General features: G+C 34.8%; 1 protein-coding gene across 1 annotated transcript in view; it reads right to left on the bottom strand.

Annotated features, from left to right (window-relative positions):
* The window catches only part of LOC136037396 (filamin-A-like), a gene marked incomplete in the record, with an annotated part of 335049 nt that overhangs the window by 47933 nt on the left and 265680 nt on the right, over nucleotides 1-21436 (bottom strand). The window contains 4 exon segments of the mRNA XM_065720141.1: nucleotides 2248-2487; nucleotides 4543-4716; nucleotides 7775-7996; nucleotides 17723-17905. Of these exon segments, the coding sequence (XP_065576213.1) occupies nucleotides 2248-2487; nucleotides 4543-4716; nucleotides 7775-7996; nucleotides 17723-17905 (819 nt within the window).

The raw sequence follows: 21436 nt of genomic DNA, 5'->3' as shown, positions 1-21436 counted from the left end.
TCTTCTACTAGGTCTTAAGCGAATTTGAGGAAGTAATTGTCCCATAATCTACCAAAGCCATGTACAATCACTGCCCCAGAAAACCTCGCACATGATACTCCAGGTTTTAATCCTTGTGCCTATGCTTCAGCAAACTAGAGAAAGCAATTTTCCCGTGATCGACCTGCTTTCTGTACAATCTGTACAATCTAGATGTTGCCAAAATACAGAATAACAAAGACAAGATCTCCCAATTTTATAATTAGGTTCAGGTCCTCAGCGAATTGTAGAAAGCAGCTATCAATCATCTACCAAACTTTCTGTACAATTGTTAGGTGGCCAACATCCAGAAGACCTCACACACTACCTCCCTGTTTTTACTTTATTTTGCCTTATCTTCAGCACTTTAGAGAATCTATCATCTACAACGTTTCCTTTAGAATTCCTATGATGTGAATATTCGGAAGACTTCGAATAATGATCTCTGAGTCTCTACATTTTTGTGCCTTGTCTTCAGCAAATCACATCCAGCAGCTTTACCATCATTTACCTAGATTTTGGAAGGCTATAGAAAGGCTGCATCATATTTGGCAAGTATTCAACAACTATCTATATTTGGTAACCTGGTCACCGACGCCACTTCAGCAGAGGAATCACAAGGAACACTCTATAAAGTGGATCTCCATAAATAAGACTTTCCTCTAAGGGAACCACCATGCTAACATATCCTTCTCTCCTTATTAGAATTGCTCAAGTTCAAAAAATTCATTGAATTAAATTTATATAGCAAACATTATAAACATAGAAAATGGACTTCTGAAATGGGTCCGACAAGCTTCTAAAATGCTCATATACAGTAATAATATTTAGACAAACCATCGGATATACAGCTACGATTCATATTTTGCCTATCACAAAAAACTAATCACTGCAGGTGCCTAGAAAACGACCAGATCAGGTCAGATTAGGCTATGAAATACTCGTAAATAGGGTTCAATCAAAGTGCTTCATGTCACAACCGCCACCACCACATGAGAGTCAATCAAACCACTTCGCTTTGCACAGTTAAATCATTTCGAAATCATATTAACAATTTACATGTAATACTTATATAAAATATTGGATTAGTGTATCTGCCAGAACACAACAGAGTAAGGGAATGTGTGTAGGGGAGGCTTTGGAGTTGTTTAATTTTAGAAAGGACCATATTTATGGTATGGAAATAGTGGTATGAAAATAGGGCAAATGGGCGTAGACAGCACAAACAAATTTCCCTATAACAGTGAAACGTTCAGGAACGAAACATATCCAATACACAGACTGTTTCAAGACAGTCAACAGCAAAGCGTCTTTAAAGTACGAATATTCTGGCTATATGAAAAATATGCCTTGTCATCGAACTACAACATAATTAAACAAAAATCGTATAAATAAATCATGATTAAAAACAAACAAGAAACGAAAATTAATATAGCCTTATTTTCAGCACAATCTCTTGTGTTTCTGAGTCATAGATCTAAACAAACATTAGAAAATTTTTGAAGATTTCTAACTTTTATTGTTTTCTTTATTGTTTTTAAGAAAAATTATATTCATTATAATTATTTTGTTCTTGCATAATAGTAAAGCAGTGTGGTCTTCTTAGTTAGTTTCAAACTATTGTGGTCTCTGGTCTTCAACTTTTCCGAACAGTCTCCTGAAGGGTATTAATACTGTGTATTCATATTTTTTAATTTAATACCAAGGACAACAAAATAAGAATTTGTTTTGTTATCTGGGTCCATCTTATGTCTTTTCATACCTGGAAATTGCAATTTCTTTTTTTATTGTTTCAAAATTTTGAAGTATTTAGGGCAATATCACTTTTTCGTCAGTGTTGCCAGGTCAGGAAGAATTCCAACATTTACAATCTATTGATCCCAAAAGACAAATACACCTTCAAAGAGAGCCACACCTTCTTTAGCTATGTGGTGCCTTATGTTTCAGCTTATTTATTGCTAATTTTTTACCCATGGTTTTTTTGTAGCTTGGTACCCACTTCTACCAAATTTTGTATATAGATGTCTTTTTTGTTATAATCAAATTCCCGATTTTCCCTAACTTTTGAGATATATATGGTCGTATAAGTACCCTATTTGAACCAATCAGATCTCATGTACACTGTGCCTGGCACCCTAAGACTTTTCTGATTGGACGTATTACATCCAATAAAATGGTTAACCCGTCCTCCACGCTTTTTTCCCCAGTAGAAGTATTAAACTGTCATGCCTGGGACAATCGGGGTATACTCTGCTAGCAAATTCCCGTCTTTTTGTTGGTAACATCTTACAGGGACAGCACTTTCCCCAGGTCCAGTAATTACAATATCAAACAAACGAGAGGCATTTCCCTTTGTTTCAACAATAAATGAGGTTGGTCGTCCTACTCTGCATTGATACAACGAAAGACCATGAGCTGTAACGTCTTTGCCCGTCCATGGGCTGCGAACAGGTATTTCAAACGGACATCCTAGAAAAATAAAAACATTAACAAATTTAGTATTTTTTAAATTAGCACCTCAATATTTTTCTCAAAATTTTGGTTGCAATGAGCTGTAAGTACTGACTCCTGTCAGTTGTTGCGGAAGCTTTAAAAGGTGATGTTTCACAAACATTATAGATGAAACTTCATATCTCCTACTCCTCTGGTAATATTTTAGGAACGTTATTTTTTACACAACTGATTCGATTCCATAAAAAACAGACGAAAGGCTCTTTGGACGTAACTTACAGTTCACATCCCTTTTTGAGCAACAACAAACCATATCTCAACAAACTTTGATGTTCCAGGCCATTATACCAAAAATCGGCAATATTGGTCCAAACTCAGCCAAAATGTCAAAAATCCAAAAATTATAAAACAGACATTTAGTATAAAAGTATTTTTCTTTCCACAAATTAATTTGTTATGACAGTCAACTTATCGCATAGAGACATTAATGTGCAATTTAATTGGAATACATTTAAATAAAAACTAGTTAGATTAATTAGCTGTAACATAAATTCTTAATTGTCATTTGCTTTTCGTTGGAAAGTTTTTGGCCTATTTCCAAAACATTCGCTGCCATAATTTTGGCCAATTCTTGGCTCCAAAACATACGTTCTTGGTTCTAATTCTTAGTAAGTTGTGGTAATAAATTAATTGTCAAGTTTTATGAAGTGGCAGTGATTTTGCATTTGGTTAATCTAAATGATTAAAAGAGAGCTATATATAACTATTATAGAGTTATAATCATGAAAATAATTAACATGCTAAAACTAAAGATTGAGTTTCAATAAATTAATAAGATAGTAAAATACTGAGAAAGAACAAGACAATTAAATACAAAAAAAAAACACATCGGAAAATCAACCCACAGTGCTAGCGAAGGAGTAATAAAATTGAAGAACAAGGGTCGAAAAGTAATAATTTGAAATGAACAGTTACTATAAACCAAAGCAAATTGGTTTAAAGCCAAAAACGAATAGGTTAGAAAAAGTCAATAAGATGGGAAAACGATAAATCAGAAAACTAAAACAGAATAGAAAATAAAAAGAGTGCCGATCGTTGCACTGCATAGGCGTGCAGTACAATACGATGGACTAAAAAAAGGAGAGGATAGTAAACTGTGCATATAATAAGGAACTGACAAACTACATAAAAACTAGCTTTCGTTTATACATGGGGGGTAAAAAAAACTTTTTGTTAGAATCAAACACAGAAAACAAAATAAAGAAAATTGTAAAATTCGAATTTAAGTTAAATTTTATTTAAAAAATCAAATAAAGCAGAATTATATTCATTGTGAGATATGAGATATACATTTATTAAGAAAAGAAAACAAACACTATTCGCCGTTCGCCTGCCAAGAAAGGCAATAAGCTTGTAAGGGCAAGCGAGGTTATCACCCTCAGCTAATTAAAAACACATTCATATCACAATACTCAATACAAAAAAAACTCAATTGATGAAGGAAGAAAGGAAAAAAAGAGAAAGAGGAAAATGACAAGAAGAAGACAGAGAAAAAAAATTAACAGACAAAAAATTAACAGCAAGTAAATCAGGGAAATGCCTTGAATAGAATGACAACCTGGAACAGGGCTTACATCAAAATTATTCACGAGATAAAAGAAACTTCTTTACCCGTGACTTGAAAGCCGGAAAACTAGGCACATTTTTCACACCCTCGGGCAAAATATTCCAAACATGGGGACCATAATGGCGAATCACAAAAGATGCCCGAGTAGTACTCCTAAACTCATGAGTTAAGTTATCAGCTTTTCTTGTATTATGATCATGATGGTCTCTATTAAAAGTAAAAAGATTTTCAAAAGCAGGGGTGAGCAGGCGATTCAAATATTTATACGAGAAAATCGCAACTTGTTTGTAATCGATTCTTTTAATTCTAGAAAACCAAAAGAGTTGCTAAAACATTAAAAACCGAAATAAATAGAAGAAATAATACCTCCATAAAACAAAGAGGGAAAGTAAGCCGTGAATCATGGAAGTATAGAAGCTTAAAAAATCAAATCAAGTTGAACATACCTGCTGCAGACAAACCACTGTATTTGAGATACACTTTGTGAGGAACAGGAATTCTTGGATGAAATAAAACCTTCAGCTGGCCACCTCCGAGACCCTGAACGCTGTGCTTAACCTCTTTGCCACCGGCACTAACTCCAACACTAAGTGTTCCTTTTCCAGATTCAGATATGTCAACTGAAATATATTGTGCTACTTAAATACAGAGGTAAATTTAAGAAATTGTCCAAAGACTTGTCTTAATTGTGACGTAAGCGTCATGAGACTTGGGTAAATTTGTGGATAGAAAATGTGAAAAAAGATTGTACCATGTCCAAATGGCAACTTTTGTCATATTACCCTAATAAAGTAAAGATACTATCAAGCTAAATTCACGACATAGCTAATTGATTAAAAACTATTCGTAAAAGTGTTTGTAACATTCCTGTTTCTCAGCGATTTTACTGCCACACAGTGGCGCATTCACCCCCTTATTTATGGACTTACAGTCCATAAAAAAGGGGCAATTTCCATCCAGAATAAATTATTATAAGCTTTATTTGATTGATTTGATTCATTTGGAGAAACTTAAATTAGGTTTCTACAAAATTTTCGATATAACATGGGAATTTGAGCAAACATTTATTTGATATCTGTTACTGCTCTCAGGGCCTTATGCTTTTCTTGGAGGGGGGAAGGGGGGGGGTAGTAAAAACTTCGAAGAACGCATCAAAAATTAGCTTATATGCATGTTTTGACGTTCCTACGAGTCAAAAAAGCATTTCGGGGGGGGGGGATTTGAGCCCCCTAACCCCTCTAGATACAGCCTTGACTGCTGTAACTATGCCTGAGTGAGACACCGCAAACTAAGCCTATGGTAACACAGAGACAATAATAATCAGACTATTTATAATTTTTAAACAATCTGGAAACATTGATCATGACTGATCCATTAGATAAAGATTACGACACGGTGAGTAATCAGAGACAATGTTCATGTGTTTCCATAGGAAAGAGCCATGTGACTTCCATACATATTGTTTCCCTGGGTACTCCATATTAAACAAATGGTCAGAGAAACTTTAGAAGGGGCTCATTCGATTAGCAATGGAGATTTATAGCTGCCTTTTTAAAATTGGAAAATGACAGCAGGGAAACCAGTTCTCTCGCTCACCCTTTTTACCATCAAGACGCCTAGTACCCTCCAAGACATCTGAGGAGATTTTCTTTTACAGAATAGTCAAAAGGCCCGATGAATTCTCCAGGGATAAGAAGAAACCAACAGTCACTAGAGAAAGGAGCGTAAATTCAGCAAATTATCAATTGTTTAGAGATAGGTTTCATAGTAAAAAAGGGGACATGTTTGGCCTTGGATGTCCAGTGGCTCGAAACTTTCAGGGATTGCTCTCTGGATCAAAACGATCACTAAATTTGTTATAAGGTGGAGAGCAGAAGTCCAGGAAACGTGCAAAAAGTCCTTTCTTCTTGATCAGTTTGAACCTTACAACCGTCCCTGATAATTAATAGCTCAAAGCGCAAATACCACTCAGGCCTTTAGAAGGTTTATGGGGTAGTAGTCCGACTCCTGTTTGTGGTAGTTTCTATTCGTTTTAGGTTTTACTTGATTATTAATTTCTGCTTTATGTTCACGTTTGGATTCATTTATTCACCTACAGCAATATCTAGTATCTATTATTTTTATGTTTGAGATGGTTATTTCTCTTCATTTCTGATCGTTTGGGTTCCATTTATTAAATGATAGTGACGTCTGCTCTTTTTCAATTTGTATTATTGTATGAATTTATTTCTAGTCGTATTAGATTTTAATTGGACTCCTTTTTGAGAAAGTCGTTTTTCTTAGAAAATTCAAATCAATCAAGCCTAAAAATTCACCTTGCATGATGAGGGGAATGCTCTTAAAACACTAAAATGAATCACATTAACATAGCTTTACTGTTTATAAAAAAATTCTTAATCCGTTTTTAATAATATAAAATATCAGTTTCCTTAGGTAGGTAACTTAAAAATCAATTTAAAATCATTGAATTAACCATTATTCTGAGGGATTCTATAGCTGCAGTTAATGTATCGTTCTTGGATTGATCACTAGACGTCTCATTTGCATCTCTTTCCTAATTTCTTAACTCCCTGAAACTAATATAAGTATCTGCATTTATGAACCAGCCACATTTACAGGCAAAAATTTTAAAAATTTAACAGAAAAAAAACCTTAAATTTTGTCTCTTTTCCCATTTCGTATTGTTTTTAGGATCAATTACTAAGTTTTCAAAAGATTTCCATTAGCCCACTTGAACTGTATTTTACAATAATTCTTTCTGTTTCCTAGAATAATTGTATTATGAACTGTACATACTATACCTTTTTTTGTCCGTGTCTATCAATTAATATGTTTTATGTTTCAATTAACATATTCAGTATGTTTTAGTATACTTTATCACCATCAATTAGCATGTTATATAGTGTATTTTCTATATTATTAATTGTACTTGCTATACCTCTTTTTGTCCTTGTCTATCCATTAGTGTGTTTTTTGTGTTCATTCAGCGTGTTTTAGTATACTTTATTACCATCAAATATCATGTTATATAGTGTAATTTGCTTCTTCAAAAGAAAAAATACTAAACTAAAGCAACAGTAAATAAATACTTTTTCTTTGTTTTTTAAATGCTTTTTATCTCCAAAGAACCTAAAAAGTAACTACTTTTAAAAGTAACCTTGGAAAATTTAACTTTTAAGAATAAACACAATATATATATATATATATGTATATATATATATATATATATATATATATATATATATATATATATATATATATATATATATATATATATATATATATATATATATATTACATGGCAACAAGAAAACCACTAAAAAAGAAAAAAATAGAAGAACAGAAGAAACTTAAAAAAGAAAAAACAAAAAACAAAAAACAAAAAAAGAAAAAACCTAAAAATAAGGAAAAGTAAAAATAAAAAAAAAAAAAAAAAAAGGTAAAACTAAAAAAGAAAAACTAAAAAAATACAAGACTAAAGAAAAAGAAAAAACGAAAAAAAAACTAAAAAACAAGAAAAAGACTAATATGTATGACAAATAGCCATATAATGGCACCCAAAACCATAGCATTACCTGCATGCTGTTACACGACTAAAGCAGCTATATAGATTCATTATACGAAGACCAACACAGACAAAATCAAACACAAGCATGTAAGGAGAGCAAAAAGCCTTACCGGTAAAACTACTCTCTTTCCCTGCCACAGCATCATCAACATGTATGACTCTCAAAGCACTTGGATCAGTCACCTCAATCTGGTAAGGCTGGGATGTTATTGACTTCCCATTATGCAGAACATATACTTCACATATCCCCACAATATCGGGCCGATATTCTGCTCGGACTATATTACCACTCCGTGGACTGACTTTTACAGGGACTAAGTCTCCGTGTGCATCTGAAACATAGAATAATCATAGATTGCCTGATTTATGATATTATGGTACAAAATTATGATACGAGAATTTTAATGACGGATTAAGAGTATTGGTTCGGTAAACAAACTATTCTCCTACACTGGAAATTTGGATGGATGCCAATTCGAACGGGGTTTTTACTTTATGCACAAATCCAAACGCCTACGACAAACATTACACCCAAAAATGAAGCCAAAATATGCATTATCATATATATTGGTTTGATTTTTTCTTTCTAATCTCTATTTGATCTTATATATATTAATCTCTATATCTATTAATATTATATTAATATCTATGGCTCTGAAGCATGGAAGCTCCGAAAAGCGGATGAAAACTGACTAAATGTTTTCCAGAGAAATTGCCTAAGAATTGTTCTGGGTACCCGGCTGACTGACCGTATTTCAAACAGTACAAAAATGAGGTTCAATCTCGCTTTCTAGGGCTATAATGAAAGAAAGGTTGGGATGGCTAGACCACGTTCTGCGGATGAAAGATGACAGATTGCCGAAGATTGTTCTTTTTAGCCAACCATCTGGGGCTATACGGAAAGCAGTTCGTCCTCGTCTGGGGTTGGAGGATGTCATAAATAAAGTTTTAAAGGAAATGGGAACTTCCTAGGAGGGTGTAAAGAGGGTGGCCTTGAATAGATTAGGTTGGAGGAGAAGCGTGCGTAGCTGTGTTGGCTTCAGGCGGCTTGGTACTGCGGTGAGTTATTAGTAGTAGTAGTATGTTATATAGATCTATATCTATATTATATGTTAATATCTATATCTATATTATGTATTAATCTCTACATCTAGTGAGCCTTTCTCGTTCAGATTTAGGTAGTTTTGTTTCTTCATTTGTTTTTCTTTTTTCCGTTTTATTCGAGAACAAAAAAAAGCAAGGGTAATTCAGAGCATGATATTAACAAGGGTGTGAACAAAATATCATTAAAAAACTAGCTGGTATAATTTAAACTTATTTAAGAAGTCATTAATGAATGTTTTGGATTTTATATCCATTTGTTGCAGTTTTTTAGGCAGCTGCTAATTAGCATACTAACGACTTCCGCACTAATGAGACATTAATGAGGCAACGCAGTAATGAGGCCCTTGGAAATTACAAGAAAGCATTGAGTTTAAAAAAAAATCCCAAAACCTTAGTATGACCACTTTTTAATGTTATATACTTCTAGTTTATTATAGGGTGGAAATCATATAGAAAAAAATGATCACACCATTAGACACTCCATTCATTTCCCATTTCCAAATTTAATAATTGTTGCCAATACAACTGCTTTTGTTTACAAGATTCAATTTACAAGAGCAGTCCTATTGAATATAATGTGAGAATCTTCACTTTCGGCAGCATTATTCATACTCAGTAGCATTCAAGTGACGAACTCAGCTGTATCCAGGGTTGCCACCCAGTAGCAAAAAAATCATTAGACTTTAGTGATTTTCTGGTTGATTTAGTGATTTATAGTTCCATAATCTAGCAATTTATGTCCAAATTTAGTGATTTTTTTTTTGTTTAGGGATTTTAAAAATCACTAGAAATAGTGATAAATCACTAGGAGTGGCATTCCTGGTTTTAGCAATACGCGAGAGCGTCCATGCAAGCTTTTTACAACTCCTTTCAGAAAGCTTTCTCCCAAGAATATAGTGACAAGCAACCCTTGAGCAAAAATTTGTTTTATACTTGCATTTTAAAACACCATTGATTTCGTTTGATTGAAATAGTAAAAGTAATTTAACCAACTGAAGTATCTGTTCTAAACTGATGCAATGCAATTAATGTATATTTTTTTATTTAATTTAGCCGAAGTAACTAAAGTAATTTGATTGAAGCTATTCTTCCGAACTGAAGTAATTTCATTAGTTTCTACTTAATTGATTTAATTTAACTGAAGTGATTAAAGTAGTTCGTAGCAATTTTTGAAGTAATGGACTGAAGTAAAGTTGGCACAGACATCCTGGTGGTCAACTGAAGAATTGGTGGGCAACTGTAAAAGCAGCCTCGATGCCATTGGTTGATTTCGGAAGTTTGGTAGAAGTGGGAGAGCAGCCGGCTCCAGTTTGCTGAAGAGCTGGCACAAAATCGCGACAAATGGGAGTTAACCCTGCGGAGTCTTCTAAATACCGGGTGAGGCCTTCACGTCTGATCCCGCCGCAAATACAATTAAGTAAGTATTAAAGTAAATCTGATTGAAGAAATTAATGTAATTTGCTGTAATTGAAGCAATTGACAACAAGCAAACGTTTAGCGGAACGTTGTTTCATACCTGGCTCTGAAAATACAATCGAGAACGAAAATCCACAAGAAGAACCTAAATTTTATGTAATCTAAGTTTATGTATGACCCACAAGAGTTCCCTTCACTATGAATCATTACTTTGATACTGTTCTGGAAAATTTTTTAAGCGAATAATAATGAACTTGATTTAGAAAATGCAGTATAATTGATGTAAAAAGTTAGAAGTTGAGAAAATAAAGAAGTGTAGAAATCAGAAATTATTTGTAAATACCAGGAATTGGTAATAACTAACGCAAAACTTAAAAATTATTTTTCCAGTTGGTCATTTCTTTTCATTTTGTTCGTTTTATTTCAGTCTTTATTTGGGTACCCAAAAACAACATACAGCCATCAACAAGCCATTTCATAGGCAGCGCAATAGCGGTAAAGAGCAAAGTGAGCCCAACGTATTATTTGTTTTTCATTTCTTTACACCAAGGCACTTCGTATAGAAGGATTTGCCCCAGAAATTTTGCAAAAAACTCATTCAAATGAAAATTGAAAGTTCTAGAGCCCTTTTTAAGAGTCAAAAGTTTTTGGAGGGGAGCCAGTCCTCCTCCCTTACACACCGATTCCACTAGCACATCCAATCAAAATTTTGAGATAGCCATTTTGTTCAGAGTAGTTGAAAGATCCAGTAACTATATCTCTGGAGATATCAACCTCCTAATCCCTCGTAGCAAGGCTGTAAGTTATGCAAGTAACCCACTAGTTATATATAGCATTTGCTATTAGGAAAGAAGGTATGTTTGACCTTCAGTGTCCGAAAGGATCAGGGACATTCAGGTAAAAGTTTCAAAGAATACTACGGGGAGTGCTGAACTAAATTAAAATATAATATATGAATAAGTGTTGTCAAAAGCGTGCAACTCAGGAACCACTGAGTGTATTAAGTTGAAACTATCATGGAATGATGAGGGGGATGATCAATTGACCAAAAAGACAATATTTGCCCTCTAATATTACTATTGCTGCTACTATTACTACTACTGGGGAGAAAAAGTGAGGGGAAAATTGACAAAATCAAAGCATACTATGTGCATAGAGACTGTCAAAAGGGCGTATCAGTAATATCTTTGGAACGGCTTACCGTCTCAAGCCGAAACTTCCAGAGCACCATGAGGGGGGTGTGTTAAATTGATTAAAAGCAAAAATGGGCATACTACTGTAACTATTAATACTGCTGCTACTGCTGTTTCAACTATTACTAATACAACATTACTATTACTACTGGTACTCCTACTACTACTAATATAACTACTATGAATACTAGTACTACTAAGGCTTAGCGTATGAAGATGAATATTTGAATTTGATAATTCCTAAGAGTGCCATTATTAAAAAAAATTGCCAGCTGGAGCGATCCCTCTGACCTCTTCAATGTTCCAGTAATGTCTGTACCTCCTTCTACCTCTGTTAATTGCTTAAAAGCTTATGAAATCGCATCACCAAATTTTGTCTCTCAACTGTCTAGTAATGATCATAATAATGTTTTCCTGTCTGATGCTGACAATGCTCTTGTTTTTCCTGCAACAACTTGATCACTTACTGTTTCTTCTTTGTCGTTTCATAGTGCTGTTTCCAACAACCTTGACAGTCCTTTGGTTTCTGCTTACTCATTCCTGCATCCTCTCAGATTCCTACCTCACAAGGAATGAGGTTCCTCAGCTACAAAACTGATAGACTCCCCAATAAGCTTTCTGAACCTTCCTTTTCGTATAATATCAAAAGAAGTGGATGTTGCAAGAATTACAGGTGTTTCAACAAAAAATACCTTGTCAGTCTTATCTCCTGATGAAACCAAAATCAATGGTTACCAACTCTTTTCTAACCTGAATTTCCCACTCTGCCACAGAGGAGAGTGCTTTGATATAAGGTTAGTCTCGTTCAATTTAATTCTCTGAATAATGATGGAATTGAGTTTATTTGGATAAATACACAATCAAACAATCTCAATTGTAGCGGGTGTTGTTTATAGAAGTCCCAGCGCTCCCTGTGTTTTGGACTCTGAATCTAATTTGGCTGCCATGTTATCTCATGTGATGTCCAATTTTGCCAGCTATGATCTTATCCTTTTGGGGGACTTTAGCCTTCCTGAAATCGAATAGATTGATGGTTCTAGTTTTTGCAATTGAGGTTCTCCTTTTTTGTCTGCTCTCTCTGATAATTCCCTCAGTCAAACAATCTCAAAACCAACTCGTTTCAGGGTATGCCAAATCCCCAACACTCTTGATCTGGTTATTCTCAGTAACCCTGATCTTCTTATTAAGAATGTAATAACCACACCTATTTGAATAGCGATCATGTAGTAATTATTTTGGAATTATACCTGCCTACCAAATAACCTTCTTGTAAGCAACGAAAATATGTAAACTACAAACTAGTCTCTGAAAAACATTCCAATGTTAACTGGGAAAACCTTATTACTGATAATATTGATGAGATTTAATCAAACGTAAAAGGATAAATTCAGCATGTTGAAAAGTCTTGCACCAGAATTTTCCAGGCACAACAGTCAAAATGCTTATCTTTTTTAACTGCTAAGATTAGCAAGCTAATCAAAAAAAAAAAAAAAACCGAGCATGGAATCGCTATAGAAAAAAAAATAAGACCGCAGAAAATTATCAATTTTTTTCCTAATCAAACAACCAACCAAATAAAGGAGTTGAAGAGAAGATTTGAGGAAAAACTGGCTAAGGAAGTTAAGAACGACTCTAAATATTTCTGGTGTTATGCCACGAAAAATGTAGCAGCAAGCGCACAGTTCCAGATATCCTGCACAATAGTCAATAAGTTGCTGCTCCTAAGCTGAAAGTTTAAATTTTCAACCAAAATTTCTCTTCTGTTTTTTCCTCCAATTCCAGTATTATATATCCCATACCTCCCTTATATAATGTATCACATAAGAAGGGACCGATTATGATTACTGATACGTCATTTCTAAGGGAAATTACATCGCTCAAACTGAGTAAATGTGCCGGTCCAGCTGGTATTCACCCACGTATCCTACATGAATGTTGTATAGTTTTGTTTCAACCTCTTTCCCTGTTGTTCAAGTTATCATTAAATCTTTCCAGACTACTTCAGGATTGGAGAACTGCACATTTCCTTGCCATATTAAAAAAAGGTAGAAAGGACCTTGCTGAAAACTATTGACCCATTAGCATGTCATCAGCAGTTATTAAGGTTCTTCAAAGAATAATCAATTCTGCAGTTGTTAAAAATATTGAAGCAAAAAATGTTTTACACAGTTCACAACATGGCTTTCATTCAGGAAGAACTGCTGACACCAATCTCCTTGAATCGTATGATCACAACACCAGGTTGCTTGATATTGGGGTGCCTGCTGACACGATTCTGCTTGACTTTTCTAAAGCTTTTGGCAAAGTGTCTCAAACAACTTGCAGTTAAATTACGTGCAGTCAAGCTTGAAGAGAAATCCCTGCTCTGGATCCTAGATTTTCTTTATTTGCGATCTCAATGTGTCCAGTTACTTGATTACTCAGGTGATCGTATTCTTTCTCCCTCTACACATGTTCTGAGCGGAGTTCTTCAGGGAAGTGTTTTGGGTCCTATACTATTTAGTATGAAAGTTCTTAAGCCGAACTGGCCAGACATGACAATAAACAACCAAGAGAGATAAAACTCTTCAAAAAGAAAACTTCAAACGAGACGACGGCCAGTGGAATTGAAAGACTAAAACAACGCAGATATTTCGCCTGTATCCAAACAAGGCGTCTTCAGCACAAGATAGACAATTAAAAGAAAACTAATCTAAAAACAAATAAAAACCACCACCAATAATAATAAATACAATTGTCGCTACTTATCCACGTAGGGAAAAGTAGCTATTTGAGTTACTTCAATGAAAATCAAAGAGCAAGTTGCTGTTTGATTGCAAAGAATCAAAAGAGCAAGTTGCTCTTTGAGTTGCAGGCGAAATATGCCCGTTGTTTTAGTCTTTCAATTCTACTGGCTGTCGTCTCGTTTCAGCAATGATGCCCCTTCCATTATCAGCAGCAAATAAACTCTTTATGCAGACGATCTGAAGCTTCTTGGACCAGCTTTATCCTATGAAGATCATTCACCGCTACAAACTAATCTTCAACTGCTGGGTGAATGGGCTGAGGCCTGGCTTCTCGAATTCAATGTAGCCAAGTGCCATTTCATTCACTTTGGCCAAATGAATCCTTGCTGCTCTTATTTTTTCTTGGGCCACCTTCTCTCCTCTGTAAATAATGAGCAGGATCTTGGTGTCACTATTGACAATGAACCAAAATTTAGCTCTCATGCTAAGAGGTCGGCTGCTCGGGCTAGTACAACCATGGGACTGATTAAGCGTACTATTTCCACTCGTTCCCCTAAAGTCGTCAGTCTTCTAAATAAGGGACTTGTACGTCCTAAGCTTGAAATTGGAATGTCTCTTGCATCCTCATATTTCAAAAAAGACATAAAAGTTCTTAAAGATGTACAGAGACGTACCACTAAACTGATATCTGGCATGCGGGAGATTTCCTACCCTGTAAGACTATAAAAGCTGAACCTCCCTACACTTGTTTACACGAGAAATAGAGGGGCAACCATTTTAGCCTACAAGTTATTGAGGGCTAATACTCTCCCAGCATTATTATCTACTGTTGGAGCCAACTCAAGAACTAGAGAGCATCATCTAAAAGTTGTCAAGTAGTCTACAATATCTAGAGTCTGCATTAAATTCTTTTCATCACGCATTGTCAACAGTTGGAACAAACTATCAAATGAAACTGTTACTGCTGAATCCGTTAATGTTAAACGAAGGCTAGAAACTGAGTGGTCCTCAAGAGAGTGTAAACTCAATTGAGAAGCTACTGAAAGTGGAACAGCACCTGGTCACTACTGAACTTTGTATACAACTCAAGTCATCATTCTAGAGCTCTACATGGATAAATCTTTAGATTGCTCCTAGCTGTAATTTAAGGTAACAGCAGTTATAATATAAAATATTAAAACTGGTATTAGTATTATAATAATAAAACATAACATAAATATATTATGTTAAAAAAAAACAACAAAATACCTCACTTTCTCACCAGCTACTCACATACCATTTAAGCTTAACTTAAATCTAAATGTGCGGCTTTTTTAAATTAGCATAGATTCAAATATATAGCCTATATATATAGAGCTAATATTAAATATATTTTAAATATATAGCTAATATATAGCTTCAACCTCTAATCCTAGTTTATTTTTCTCTATATCTCATCTTTGATCAGCATTAAAATTCATCCGTACTAAAATTAAAAGCAAAAACAATAAAACAACAACAATGATCGTCATTTGTTCACCAGTTACTCACAAACCCTGCAACCTATTATCTGATTTAAAATATTAAAAACACGTTAGATCTTACTAAAGCATAATGAACTCCTTACATAATTATTCTTAAAAAAAATTCACAATTCCAGTGCTGTAAGCAGTGTTTGATTATTATAATAATAAAACATAACATAAATATATTATGTCAAAAAAACAACAACAAAATACATCACGTCCTCACCAGCTACTCACATACCATTTAAGCTTAACTTAAATCTAAATGTGCGGCTTTTTGAAATTGGTATAGCTTCAAACAACGATGTATCACTAATCCTAGTTTGTGTTTTTCTATATCTTATCTTTTATGCAATGGGGGGTTGGGGGCCAACCATCCTGTGCTTTCGCACACCCTTCCTGTTTTCCTTCCCCAGATTTCTCCAGGTACCCATTTAAAGCTGGGTCAACTCTGGCTGAGCTTACAGAGTCACGCCACTGACTCCCGTCCCAAACTGAACAATTGGGTACACTGGGATTCGAACCGGCGTCCTTCAAGGAGGCACACTCGTGCCTCTTTAAAGAGGCGAACCACGACAATGTTAAGCGATCTTCGGTTCCAGTGGTCGCAGAGGGATGGGGAGGGATGCATTTCGTAGCCCAAGCTCCAACTAAGAAACCTGCCAAATTTCATCCCCCTCCGACTTTTCCTTCATGGGGAAAATCTGGCCGAAAGTTTCGACCCACCAACCCCCCCCCCTTTAACGCTGTCCGATCGGGCTGAAATTCACAAGTTAAGGTCCCCTAGGGCCCAGGAGCTTATCCGCGAAATTTCAGCTCGATCCGATAACTCCTTCCCTGTTTTCCAGAAACCACGCATAGCCACTTAATGTTCATGTTCTCCTTTTGTTTCTTTTTCGCCACGCCTACAGGTCACACCCGACATCGGATCTGGGTGTACGAAGACTCATTCGACGCGGAATTCTCCGAGTAATTTTCCTGGAAAGTTTCGTCGGAAAATCTTAACCCCCCGATTTTCTAGCTTAGAAAAACCCATTTCCCCATAAGAGCCCATGTTAATTTTTGAAATTCTTAAAAGTTATATTTATACACATGCAGGTATTTCGACTTCAAACATGCCCGGTTAGCTCAGTCGGTAGAGCGTGGGACTTTTAATCCTAAGGTCAGTGGTTCAAGTCCCTTATCGGGCGTTTTTTTTTCACAAAATATGAAAAAACTTCGTTTTCTTAAAGAGTTAAAGAGGCTGCGTCCCAAAGTCGAACCTTAAAACGTACAGGAATTAGGAGAGGCAGTCCTAATTCCTGTACGAGGAGTACAGGAATTATTAAATTGCATCCACCATGGATTGTAGAAAAACGTACAGAAATAATATGAAAAAAACTTCGTTTTCTTAAAGAGTTAAAGAGGCTGCGTCCCAAAGTCGAACCTTAAAACGTACAGGAATTAGGAGAGGCAGTTGGGGGGCTGCCGCCCCCCAAACCCCACGCTTTTAAAGACTCTTTTGTACAGGTTTTGTGTTTTGTTAATTAAAAGAGGGCCTTTTCGAAGCCAAGAGCGGGGGGTTAGGGGGGTGGCAGCCCCCCACAACAAAAAACCTGTACAAAAGAGTCTTTAAAAGCGGGGGGTTTGGGGGGCGGCAGCCCCCCAACTGCCTGTCCTAATTCCTGTACGTTTTAAGGTTCGACTTTGGGACGCAGCCTCTTTAACTCTTTAAGAAAACGAAGTTTTTTTCATATTATTCAGACAAAGGATCAGCACCGCCGGTAGGGAATGTAAAGTCTAATGCCGTATCCTTTACCTTTTTTACCTTTTTTTTATCTTTTATCAAAATTCATCTGTACTAAAAATAAAAACAGAAACAATAAAATAACAACAATGATCGTCACTTGTTCACCAGTTACTCACAAACCCTGCAAACACAACCTAAATTTAAATGTGTGAACACATTTAAATTACTATAAAATATTATTAATAGATTATATTGTACTATATAAAGTAGTATTATAATGTACTATTACAACACTTTAAGCTATTAAAGTATCCTATTAAGATAAGGGTGGTTTTAGTCCAATCCCATAATGGACAGTGGAACTGAGATGGAAAATAAAAAATACCTTTGATCCTGATGTCTATTTCTCCCTCTTTTCCTTTTTTATCAACTTCAAAAATAGCAGGTAAACCCCTTGGAACTTCTTTCAGGCCTTGCCCATATGCACTTATTATTGTTGATTCATTTTTCTCAATTAACTTCTTTTCAACTGGAGTGTGGTCAAATACTTCGCATTGAAATGGACTTCCTAAAATCAAACGAAAAAATCAACAGAAATAATACACAAAATACAAACCCCTCCCCCCCCCCGTTTCACAAGCGACTATCGCCCTTGTTTGTGGTTGGTGAATTTATTCTATTTCTTCTCCATTTTAGAAATGGTAGTTTACATTTCTGAATGGAATCTCTTATAGAATAACCCTTTAGTTGGTAGGCACTACCAACCTCGTTTGTGGCAGAATCCAATACTTATTCGAAAGCATTGAGCTACTTTTGACAGGTTATGAGCCACGCTTGTAGAGGATACTCCACTTAGAATACTGTGCCGTCAGTACCTTATCAGCGTTTTTGCGATACTTGTTGTTGCGTTTCGAGTTGTTGGCGTTTTATTAGCTTTTTTACGTTGGTATTTCATTAGGTTTTCTTTTTTTTTTAGTTTTATGCTGGTGTTTTGATTCACTTTTGGCTCTACTTTTTCAATAGCTCCATGGGTGTCATATATTTAAGTATGATAGTGGATATCAATATATTATTATATATTATTTGCTCTTTGTTAAACTTTTTCCTTAGTGTCAGAGTTTAGTCTATTTCTCCTCCATTTCAGAAATGACGGTTGATATTTTCGGACCGAGTCTCATTTTCGGACCTTAATCAAATATTGATTAATAGTTCAGATTTTAAATCAATTGTCAATCAATTATATTTTAAATCAAGCTTTCAGTAGGCTTGGTATTTTCAGATTTTTTTTTAATTTGTTGTCAAATTCCTCAAACTAATTGTTCAGATTTATTTTTGAGAACACCAAAAAAAAAAAAAAAAAAAAAAAAAAAAAAAAAAAAAAAAAAAAAAAAAAAAAAATCAGGTTTTAAGTCAATTTTTATAGTTTTCGGCTGGTTTTGTCAGTTCTCTGATATTTAAAAAAATATTATTCTCAGATTTAAAAAAAAAAATCCAATTTTTTTTCAAAATTTAATTTTGAAAATACTGGTGAATAATTCTAAGTCAATTATCATAGTTTTTGAAAGACTATGACAGTTTTCGGGTATTATTTTATAGGTGACCTCTACTTGCCACACCAATAATCTCTATTTTGGGGCAATTATGACTTCTACTGCAACAATTTTTATTTCATATATCACTTCGTGTGTTTTGAAATGATGTATATATCTTGAATATGGTGGAATTTAACTATTTGAAGTAAAAAATATGTTGTTACCATCTTATATATCTTTTTGTGTGTGTGTGTGTGTGTGTCTGTATTTCCAAATAAACCAAATTTAGAAAGTCCACTGACGAAATACATGGCAACCAATCACGAAGACTGTAAGTCATATGTATATAAGTGTTTGTCCTCTGCTTCACCTAAAACTATGTCCCTTATACTTCACCTACATCACTCTACTTCACCTAAAAATGGAATACTCCTATTTTTAATAGTGGCAATTGATACAAGAAATATATAAAAAAATATTGGGAGGCAAAAAGAAAACTTGTGCTCAGAAAAGAACATGTGTAATAGTGCTTAAGTATGAATAAAACGATTGATTGATTGACTGACTGATTGATTGAAAGTTTGTGGTCTATTATACAGAAACTGATTACGGAAAGCCAAAGTGACATATATAGTGACATATATAGAGTATACATATATAGTGACATATCAAGGTGTGCTTGAGAGAAGAGGTTAAATGCTCCGCATCTTCATTTAACTCTTTATCTATAAAGTGCCCTAAATTCTACAGAAAAACTTGGTATCTTTGCCAATTGTAATAGTTTATGTGTTTATTTTTTCTTACAAATTAAGCACAATAAATTACGAATTCATAGTTTAAAGCTTTTTTGAATAAGAAATTTACTACTTTATAGTGCTTATTTTTATGACAATAGTACACACTTTCGCTCAGCCAATTCTTTAGAAATCATTTTAAAAGTAAGTGTGGGTCTACCTTTCCCCTTTAAGATAAAAAAATTCCTATTAGATAAAAAAAAACAAGTTTTTTAACGGAAAGTATGGAGCGACATTAAAACTTAAAACGAACAGAAATTACTTCGTATATGAAAGGGGCTGCTTCCTCATCAAAGCCCCGCTCTTTACGCTAAAGTTTGACTCTTTCTCTTAACTCTACTTTTTAAAACAGTAAAAACCTTTAGCGTAAAGAGCGGGGCGTTGATGGGGAAGCATCTCCTTTCATATATGAAGTAATTTCTGTTCGTTTTAAGTTTTTATGTCGCTCCTTACTTTCCGTTAAAAAAACTTGTTTTTTTAATTTAATTTCTAAACGTTTTTGAATCAATGCATGTTTTGATTTTGGCACTCCGCAGATGAATAAATAAAACGAAATTTGCATTTTTTTTTTTTGCTAAATGGCTTTCTCATAGTTTTGATCGAATGATTTTGAGAAAAAAGGAGCGGGGGAGGAGGCCTAGTTGCCCTCCGAATTTTGGTTACTTAAAAAGACAACTAGAACTTTTAATTTTTTTACAAATGTTTTTAAAAGATACACGTAACTTATAAATTAGTTTACGTAGCGAACTTCTGTATTCTCATGTTTTTATTACGTATACGAAGGGGTTCACCCCCTCGTCAGAACCTCGCTCTTTACACTAAAGCTTAAATTTTGTTCCAATTTCTTAAGAATGACCCCTGAATCACAAAAGCCGTAGAATAAATAGTTGAAATTACTAAAAATACTTTAGCTTTAAAAAGAGCGAGGTATTAGGAGGAGGTGAGCCCATCATATGCGTAATAATTTCTGTTCTTTTTAAATTTTAATGCTTCTCCTTACTTTCAGTTGAAAAAAACTTTTTCATATTTATTTTTTCATTGTATTTTTTTAAATAATAATAGATAATCCTGCGCTCCCTTCACGAAAATTTTCTCGGAGGACAAACTCCTCCAAGGAAAGTTCCCCCAACACATCCCCCTCTTCTCAACTCCCCCCCCCCAACCAAAAAATCCCCCTGAAAACGTCTGTACACTTTCAAATAGCCATTACTATATGTAAGCACTGGTCGAAATTTGTAACTTGTGGCCCCTCCCACGGGGACTGTGGGGGAGTAAGTCGTCCCCAAAGACATAGTTATAAGGTTTTTTGACTACGCTGAAGAAAATGGCTATCTCAGAATTTTGATCTGGTGACTTCGTGAAAATAATTAGCGTGGGAGGGGGCCTAGATGCCCTCCAATTTTTTGGTCACTTAAAAAGGGGCACTAGAACTTTTCATTTCCGTTAGAATGAGCCCTCTTGTAAGATCCTAGGACCACTGGGTCAATACGATCACCCCTGGGAAAAACAACAAACAAACAAATAAACACGCATCCGTGATCTGCATTCTGGCAAAAAATACAAAATTCCACATTTTTGTCCATAGGAGCTTGAAACTTCTACATTAGGGTTCTCGGATACGCTGAATGTGATGGTGTGATTTCCGTTAAGATTCTATGATTTTTAGGGGTTGTTTTGCCCTATTTTCTAAAATAAGGCAAATTTTCTCAGGCTTGTAACTTTTGATGGGTAAGACTAAACTTGATTAAACTTATATATTTAAAATCAGCATTA

The sequence above is a fragment of the Artemia franciscana genome, chromosome 16 (assembly GCF_032884065.1).
Source record: "Artemia franciscana chromosome 16, ASM3288406v1, whole genome shotgun sequence".
NCBI lineage: Eukaryota > Metazoa > Arthropoda > Branchiopoda > Anostraca > Artemiidae > Artemia > Artemia franciscana.
The sequence above is the reverse complement of the archived record's forward strand: the minus strand, read 5'-3'. Positions and strand labels throughout refer to the sequence as shown.